At 39.0% G+C, this 10,041-nt stretch overlaps 1 protein-coding gene across 1 annotated transcript in view; it reads left to right on the top strand.

Annotated features, from left to right (window-relative positions):
- Positions 1-4,745: 4,745 nt before the first annotated feature.
- The window catches only part of TMEM244 (transmembrane protein 244), a 47,864-nt gene continuing 42,568 nt past the window's right edge, over positions 4,746-10,041 (top strand). The window contains exons 1-2 of the mRNA XM_073627257.1: positions 4,746-5,011; positions 8,560-8,645. Coding sequence (XP_073483358.1) covers positions 4,979-5,011; positions 8,560-8,645 — 119 coding nt within the window. The 5' untranslated portion in view covers positions 4,746-4,978. The remainder of the gene's footprint in view (positions 5,012-8,559; positions 8,646-10,041) is intronic.

The following is a 10,041-nucleotide window of genomic DNA, read 5'->3' as shown; positions in this document are numbered from 1 at the left end:
TCTTGTGAGAATATTTCTCATAGTTCCTCAGCCATCGCTTGGTCCATCATAACTTTCTCTTTTTGATTCTGTTGTTCTGTTCATGTTGTATTGCCATAACCATTTCTTCTTCGAAATTTAGGTAGGGGGTGCCCCTGTGCTATGATTCATCACTGCACATGCCAATCACTAGTCCCAGCCAGTGATTGACCGCTGATATCCGGTGATTGGCTCTGATCTTTCTTGTGAGTGTACATAACACAAAGCTGTGTTCAGTGACAGGGGATCTCCTGCTAAGCAGGGAATGAAAACAACTAGATTGCCAGTAAAAGCAGCACACAGTACACACATAAACACTTGTTAGGCACATATTTAACCCTTTGATTGGCCTAGATGTTAACCCCTTCCTACCCAGTGTCATTAATACAGTGACAGTGCATATTATTAGCACTGATCACTGTAATAATGGCACTGGTGATGTCAGTGGCAGTTAGTTCCCACAAAGTTTCAGTTAGTGTCAGATTTCCTGCCATCCCCGCTATAAGTCGCTGACCATTACTAGTATAAAAATAAATAAATCATATTTCCGATATATACAGTAATTTGTAGATGCTATAACTTTCACGCAAACCAATCAATTTGGCCAAAATTTGTTAAGAGATTTTTTTTTTATGGGATATGTTTTATAGCAGAAAGTAAAAAATACAGTATATATATTTTTTTTAAATTCTCAGGCTTTTTTTGTTTATATAATAAAAATTAACCCAGGTGATCAAATACCATTAAAAGAAAGCTCTATTTGTGGAAAAAAAATTATAAAAATTTCATTTGGGTGCAGCGTTGCATGACCGCGCAATTGTCAGTTAACCACTTGCCCTCCGGAAGACTTACTCCCCTTCATGACCACGCTATTTTTTGATATATGGCACTGCCTTATTTTAACCAACAATTGGGCTGTCATGCAACGCTGTACATAAATACATTTTTTCTGTCATTTTAGGTGAGATACTTCCAATAGGAAATCACGTCTAAAGGAATGCAGACAATGCAATTTTCCTCATTAGAGCCCTACAGGTGCCCAGCTGATTGATAATTATGAAACCACTCCCATTAGATTAATTTTCCTACATGGACACAAACACACAGGGATTTCTTCAGAATAACAAAAGGTAGAATCTGCCACATAGTTTGTTAAAATCCTTGTAATGTACATAGATCACCCAGAAGGGAATTTTTCCCAACAAAAGTGGATTTACGCTTTAAACATCTAGGGCGATCAAAGGGTTAAATGCACGCCTAACCAGTCTTTTTGTGTTTACTATGTGGTGCTTTTATTAAGGGTGTGCTGGATTGTATTCCCTGCTTTGCAGGGAAACAAAATACAGCACATTCCCACTGACAGGACAGAGCTCTACCTTGTTTACACAGGCAGAGCTCTGTTCTGTCTTTCTCCTTGCTCAGGGGGTGCCGGTAGACATCCATTGGCCGACACCTGCTGAATGGCATCTGCTATGACTAATCACAGCAGAAGTGGAAGTGCCGGATTACATATTAGGTACTGTTGTGCAGAGTAATGAAATTATGTACTGGAAGCTTCTTGTTTGCAATAGCAATAGCTTTGTTATTTTATGGAGGATTAGTAATGCATGTCATACAGCATGAGAAACATGAAACAGGAACTAAACACAAACAAGTGCACTGAACTTAGATAGATGGTACATCCTGTCATATCATAGAATACACATTATAAAAACTATAATGCCCCGTACACACGGTCGGACATTGATCGGACATTGCGACAACAAAATCCTAGGATTTTTTCCGACGGATGTTGGCTCAAACTTGTCTTGCGTACACACGGTCACACAAAGTTGTCGGAAAATCCGATCATTCTGAACGCGGTGACGTAAAACACGTACGTCGGGACTATAAACGGGGCAGTAGCCAATAGCTTTCATCTCTTTATTTATTCTGAGCATGCATGGCACTTTGTGTGTCGGATTTGTGTACACACGATCGGAAATTCCAACAACGGATTTTGTTGTCGGAAAATTTTATAGCCTGCTCTCAAACTTTGTGTTGGAAAATCCGATGGAAAAAGTCAGATGGAGCCCACACACGGTCGGAATTTCCGACAACACGCTCCGATCGCACATTTTCCGTCGGAAAATCCGACCATGTGTACGGGGCATAATACTACAGCCCCACCTGCTGCATAGATAAGTATATTGCATACAGTATATAGTTCACAGTACTTTACATTACGTGCTGTTGTCCTTCCAACAGGTACGTGATCTGGCACAAGATAGCAACCTTGCTGCTATATATCAGTGTTATGTGGTCGGCAAATGGTTAAAGTAGCACAGTGCCACATAGCAAAAAATGGACTTGGACATGAAGGGGGTAAAACCCTCTGGGGGTGAACTAGCTAGTCTATTGCCTACATAACACACCAAGATATTACATTAAGCAGAAAAAAGAGTGCTTTAGGCTTGTGTATGGCTTGACAAATTAAGCATGTAGTGAGTAAGCTAATCACCCTCTCAAGGCACTTAAACAAGCACCTTGTCAGAGAAGGACTTCTCCTACCTCCACTCGCCATGCTCCTGCGTGCATGCGCAGTGGATTGGCGCTTTGACGCACACACGTGTGTGACCCAATGGTGCGGCGCGTGCGTGTGCACAACAGTTCCTGGGTGCGCGCAGTTACTCGGGAGTGCGCATGGTAGTGCACTCAGTGTGCCCAGACTGGTTGCTGGTTTGTCGTCAGCTTCCTGTTTGTGCCTGTTTCCAGTTTGCCATACCTAATCACCTGCCTTGACCCGTATTGTTCCTGACTACGCTGCTTCTCTCCTCGATCTGACCCCTGGCTTGCTTTAATGGACTTTGCTTGATCTGCCTACCAGTGTTTGACCCTCGGCCTGCCTAACGGACTTTGCTTATTTGCCTTACCTGGATTTGACCTCTGGCCTGTTTCACGGACTTGCTTGCTTGTCTTTGCATCTGATCCCTCTGTCCTGCATTGGACCCTCAGCCAGTCCTAAAGCTCAGCTACCCTTCATACAGCTTCTCAGATTCTTCAGGAACTCACACCTGCTGGTGGCCCGTGCCTCCGCGTGCCACCTGTTCCCTGTATCACCTCCGGGGGACAGGGTGCGTGTGGTCGCAAGGGCGAGCCGCTCTCGGCATCTCGGCCTCAGTAAGTACTATCCGTGACACACCTAAAAGCAATAGTGTTTTGGAACATAATTGTAAAACATATTTTTACTAGATATATAACATATATTAGGACTACAAGCAGGGGCATTGCTAGGTGTGAAAAAAACCAGGGGCTTCAGCCCAAAGTCCAAGTCCGGCTGCAGCAGGGGCAGCGGTGGCGGAAGCTGCGGGGGGGGGGATTGACTGCTTGGGGGGGTAGGCTCACTTGCTGGTTGCTGCCTGGCTCACCAGTGCCCATCCATGCTGACCACTAAACTGACCTACCAGACCCCTACACTGGCCCCCCAGACACCTACATTGATCCCCCTGACACATACACTGACCCCCCCGACACATACACTGACCCCCCCGACACATACACTGACCCCCCCGACACATATACTGATCCCCCTGACACATACATTGATCCCCCTGACACATACACTGACCCCCCTGACACATATACTGATCCCCCTGACACATACATTGATCCCTCTGACACCTACATTGATCCCCCTGACACCTACATTAATCCTCCTGACACATACACTGACCCCCCTGTCACCTACACTGACCCCCCGACACATACACTGATCCCCCTGACACCTACATTAATCCACCTGACACATACACTGATCGCCCTGACACATACACTGACCCCCTGACACCTACACTGACCCCCTGACTTCTACATAGATCCCCTGATACCTACATTGACCCCCCTGACACATACACTGACCCCCCCAACACATACACTGACCCCCCCCGACACCTACACTGACCCCCCCGACACATACACTGACCCCCCGACACATACACTGACCCCCCTGACAAATACACTGACTCCCCCTGACACATACACTGACCCCCCGACACATACACTGACCCCCCTGACACCTACACTGACCCCCCCGACACCTACACTGACCCCCCGACACATACATTGAACCCCCCGTGACAGGTGACCTCTTGACACTCCTGCAGCTCAGCCCTACCTTTGTAGTGTAGCCCATCTCATTCCGACCACTCCACAGCAGGCTGCACACACCAGGGAGAGAGAGCCAGGATAAGAGAGAGAGCCAGGATAGAAAAGCCGCTCCGCCGCCCACCCATTTACACAGAGCGAGCGGGGATCCCCCAGTGCCCAGCGCAGCTGCAGTGTCATTCCCACCTCCTCCTGGACCTGGCGGCGCCTATGATGGACGTCCCACGCCCCGCGCTCTCGGCATTGGACCAGTGAGATGTCCATTATAGGAGGCGTGACTTTTTGTACGTCACTCGGCCACGTTGGATAAGCGGGAGATCGTTCCCTGTTGCCTGTGGAAATGGCTCCGGGCTGATAATGAATTTAGGACTATCAAGACCCGAGGCTTTTTGGGGACACACTCGGGGCTCCAGCCCCCGTCAGCCCCCCCCTCCCGATGCCACTGACTACAAGTAATACAAGAAAGAAATTACATTTCCCTTTTTAATTCAAAAAGTGTAATGCTGTATTTTGCTGATTTAATGATACTGCATAATTTTTTGTTCATATTTGAGTGTCTATGCTAAATGTATTCCACTAAAAAAAAAAAAAGCTATTTTATTGTGATAACTTCATAGAATGATTTCTAGTTCATCAGTGAACTACCAATAGCATGGACCTTTCCTTTACAGATTAGTAGCAGATGGTCTAAGTCTTTGCTGATTCAATCCTGCTTAGCTGGCAAGATACACAACCTTCAGTGTAGCAGCACAGAGAGAATGCATTGCCTAGTTTATGTATCTATACACCACTTTTCTACATGTTCTAATATGTTCTGATGGCACTCAAGATCCAAGTATCTGATACTAAGGTAAAACAACACTATGCTTGATATATATATATATATATATATATATATATATATATATATATATATATATATATAGACAAATGTAAGAAGGTAGTTTATGTTTTTTAGCTAAACATATGCTACTAAACTAGTGTGATTGTAATACTAACAGTTTATCAATATCAATTAATATTACAGTTTTACAATGTCAACATGTATTTAAATTTTTTTAGATTATTGTCATTAGTTTCAGCTAATTCATATAAACATGTTTGATTATAAAATAATCATAAAAACACTCATTGCAATCAAAATACGACATATGCTTCTCTGCTTACAGTATATGTGTACCTGCTTTCCATTGGTTATTGTTATAAGTCTATTAGTTTTATCCCAAAAATGTAACAGAAATGCCTTCTGGCCTATATCGTCCAAAAAATAATAAGCTGGCATCTTACGTACAGGTCTTTTTATGATGTAGCAGACAAAATTCTGACTTTGAAATCGCAAATTTAGATACTGAGATGAAACTTCCAGCAACCTTTTCTAAACACAGGAACTAATGTTTCAAAATTCAAATGTGATGAATACAGTTATGATAGAACTTTACGCTGTAGATCACCAGCTATAAGTGAGGGGTCCTAAATCCCTCTCAAACTAACTTCCATATCCTACACTTCATTGCACACAGTGGGACACCCCATTTTTCAAGTATATCTGCTATTACCAGATTGTCTGTTATACAGTGATGGTAGTACACTCAATTTTATGAATGAAAAATGTTATCAAAACCATTAAATGGTTAAAGAGGTTGGGTGCCAGATGAAGATTGGGCTTTTTATCAATGGCAAGCAAATACGGAATGGTTAAAATTCCAGAAAAAAAGCAACTACCAATTCCCTTAAGCGCGGTACACACTATGAGAAAATCGGAAGAAAAATTCCGTACGGGGCACGATCGTTCGATTTTCGTATAGTGTGTATGTAACGTTTGACATCCGATTCCGACTTTGCAAGCGAAAATTTCCAATGGGACAAACGCCAAATTTTTTCTCCTAAGTGAACAGAACGGATGATTTTTGTGTAATGTGTACCATTTTCGTATGATTTTCATGCGAGAAATATCGAATACAAAAGGACGCGCATGATCAGGAACAACAAATAACAAAAAAAAAAAAAGCCTTTGTCGTACGAGAATTTCCGTACATGATTTCTGTTCTCGGTTTCAACTTGCTGTGAAACATCGAGGAAAACCATAGTTTGCTCGATTTTCTTATAGTGTGTGCCCCACTTTAGAGGGGGCGAGGTCACATGGTAGAGAAGATCACTAACCTGCACTGATCATACTATTGCCAGAGATCTTCTAGATTCAGTGCAAATCTATTTTCGGGCAGAGGGATTTGTTTATCACCACCCACTACCATTGCTCACGTTTTTCAGATGATCTATTTATATATATTATATTTATTATATATTTCCATGTATTTTTCATCCACTTTTATATAACAATATATTGTTATATGCAACTATTGCTTATCTACCTCACCAACAGGTGTCATCACTTTATTAAAGTGACGATAAACTCTAGTTAAAAAAAAAAAAAAAGGTTGATTTACTAAAACCTGGAGAGTTCAAAATCTGGTGCAGCTGTTCATGGTAGCCAATCAGCTTTTAACTTCAGCTTGTTCAATTAAGCTTTGACAAAAAAAAAAACTGGAAGCTGATTGGTTTCTATGGAGAGTTGCACCAGATTTTGCATTCTCCAGATTTAGTAAATCAAGCCGAAAAGCACAACTGCAGCACCCAACCCTGCTGTCTCCTAGACATGTGCAGAACGAAAAAATGTGTTTAGTTTCAATTTGTTATTTACATAAATTTGTTTAGTTAAATTAGTTTAATCCATTTAATTTGTTTTCATAATTCATTTTGTTTATTCGTATTTGGATCAATTTGAATTATCGAATATGAATTTGGAACAATTCGAAAGGTTTTCAAATCAATTTCGAATAGTTTTCAAATTCGAATAGTTTTCTAATTCGAATAGCTTTCAAATTCGAATAGTTTTCCAATTTCCAAAGAATAGAAAATAAAGGAATATAATAGAAAAAATAGAATAGGACAGAAAAGAATATAACAAAAAATAAAAGAATAGAATATAATAGAGTAAAACAGAACAAAATAGGAAAGAAAATAAAAGAAGAGAATAGAATGGAACAGAATAGAAAGGAATAGAAAAGAATAAAAAAAAGAATAGAATAAATAGATTATAACCATCTTCTGAAATTCGAATAGAATAAAAAAGAATAGAATAAAAAAAAATAGAATAGAAGAGAAAAGAATAAAAAACAACACAATAGAATAGAAATAATATAAACATTATCCAAAATTCGAATAGAATCCATTCGAATTTGAATAGAATAGAAACGAATAGAGTAGAAAAAAAATAAAAAATAACAATAGTATAGAAAAAAACAACAGAATAGAAAAGAATGAATATAACTATCTTCCTATTCTAATCTATTCTTTTCTATTCACATTCGAATTGATTCTCTTTGAATTTTGGGAAATGGTTATATTCTTTCTATTCTATTCTATTGTGTTTTTTTTATTCTTTTCTTTTGTATTCTATTATAGTCTATTCTACTCTATTCTTTTTTTCTATTCTATTCTTTTCTTATGTATTCAAATTTATTCTATTTGAAATTCGAATTTCAGAAGATGGTTATATTCTATGTTATTATATTCTATTTGTTTCTATTATATTCTAGTCTATTATGTTCTTTTATTTTCTATTCTATTTTGTTCTAATATAGTCTATTCTTTTATTTTCTGTTATATTCTTTTCTATTCTATTCATTTATTTTTTATTCTATTTTATTTTATTTTTAAACTTGAAAACTATTCAAATTCGAAAAACTAAACGAATTTGAAAACAATTTGAATTTGAAAACTATTTGAATGCGGAAACTATTGGAAAACTATTCAAATTTCGTTCGAATTTTTTTTTTTGTTATTTATGATTCGTTTAAATTCGGTACTAATGTAATTCAGAAACTTGGATACATCCGGATTTCCGAAAATCAAAAATTTGTCCAAATTTCAATTTGAAACAAACCGCACATGTCTACTGTCTGCAGCCTGGCACAGTCTACAGGTGAAATACACTGTGGCTGTACACTGTACTGAGTGGTTTTCACACTGTATGCGTTCAGGTGCATATGACTGGGTGCAGGTATTCTGCTCTCCTGACTGCATAGGGTTCTAAATGCAATTACCACCTGATACAGTGTTTAGCCTCATCTAGATGCAGCATATTTCAGCCTGTCATAGACTAAGACAGGTGGGAGGCAGCAGGGCTGGACGTTGCACTTGTGCCTTCTAGGTGGACTAAAAGGCTGGAAATGGATGCATATGGGCTAAACGTCCACTGTGCAGGAGGCTTTCGATTTAAAAAAGAGTCATTAAAGTCACAGTGGGGACATTGTTGAGAAGCCTAGTAGATACATATAGTGTGAATATTTAAAATGCAAGTAAGATGTTTTAATATTTTTAATATTTTTTTTCTGGCAGGTTGTCCTTCAGAACCTTTTTTTTTGCACTGCTGTATTCTATACAGTGTATTATTTCACCTACACCATATGTTTCCTGGCACTTAGGTAAGTACTATATAAAAACTAAAACAGTTGGTGTAGAGCGCAAAATGAAACGCCACAGAACTTGTTATATGCTGCAATATTTGTGACAGTAAAGAACAGATATTCATGTGTTGTTATGCATAATTTACTTTTACTACCAGATCTACTACTTAGATTCTAAAGCCTCGTACACACGATCGTACTTCAAACAAACTTTGTCGATTTCTGTCCAAAGGGCGTGGGCCGTGAACATGGTATGCATACACACGGCAGGACTTTTTCAGCCAACTTTTACCAAATCACGTGGTCTTTCAGCTCATTACCGCCACCCTTTGGACAACTTCTGTATTGTGGTATGATCTTTTGCATCGGTTCTGAGCATGCGTGTTTGTACTTTGGACTAAAGTCCGATGGATTTGTTTACACACGATGAACTAGCCGATGTAGGACTTTTGTTGCAGGAAAGTTTGTCTGTTCGCCCAGCCAACATTTGTCAGATGAAAACCGAAAAAGTTTGTCCGATGGAGTGTACACACGGTCAGGTGTTGCCTTAAAACAGGTAATTTGCATGTTTGCTGTCAAAAAGTCTGATCGTGTGTATGGGCCTTAAAGTTTTTCTAGTTTATTCTTTTCTATTATTTTCTTTTCTATTCTAATCTTTTCTATTCAAATTCAAATTCATTCTATAAGAAATTCGATTTTCAGAAGCCATGTTCTGAATTTCGTATAGAATGAATTCAAATTTGAATAGAAAAGACTATTAAAGAATAGAAAATAATAGAAAAGAAAAGCATAGAAAAACAATAAAACAGAATAAAAAATATATTATATATATGTATTCTATTGCTTTACGATTTTATATTCTATTTTATTGTATTTTTTAGAAAATCGATTTCTATTGTTTTCAAATTCGATTCAAATTTGTTTTCGAATTCGATTATGTTTTCGACTTCGATTCGAATATGTTTTCGAATTCAAATATGTTTTCGAATTCGATTCAAATTTGTTCGCTTTTTTTCGGATTTGTTTAAATTCATCACTTTTGTAATTCGGAAATTCGGATGCATCCGAATTTCCGAATAATGAAAAATTTGTCCGAATTTCGATTCGGAACGAAATGCACATGTCTACTGGGTATATTTGAAGGTTTATATCCACTTTAAACTCAGTATAAATACAGCTGCTCTGTGAAGCCCTCAGAGGTTTGCTAGAGAACCTTAGTGAACAAACAGCATCATGAAGGCATCAAGGAAGTTGTGGAGAAGTTAAAGCAGGGTTAGGTTATAAAAAAAATATACCAAGCTTTGAAGATCTCACGGAGCACTGTTCAATCCATCATCCGAAAATAGAAAGCATAACTGCAAACCTTTCAAGACATGGCCGTCCACCTACACTCACAAGCCGGGCAAGGAGAGCA

This window comes from Aquarana catesbeiana, linkage group LG04 (genome assembly GCF_042186555.1).
Source record: "Aquarana catesbeiana isolate 2022-GZ linkage group LG04, ASM4218655v1, whole genome shotgun sequence".
Taxonomy (NCBI): domain Eukaryota; kingdom Metazoa; phylum Chordata; class Amphibia; order Anura; family Ranidae; genus Aquarana; species Aquarana catesbeiana.
The sequence above is the reverse complement of the archived record's forward strand: the minus strand, read 5'-3'. Positions and strand labels throughout refer to the sequence as shown.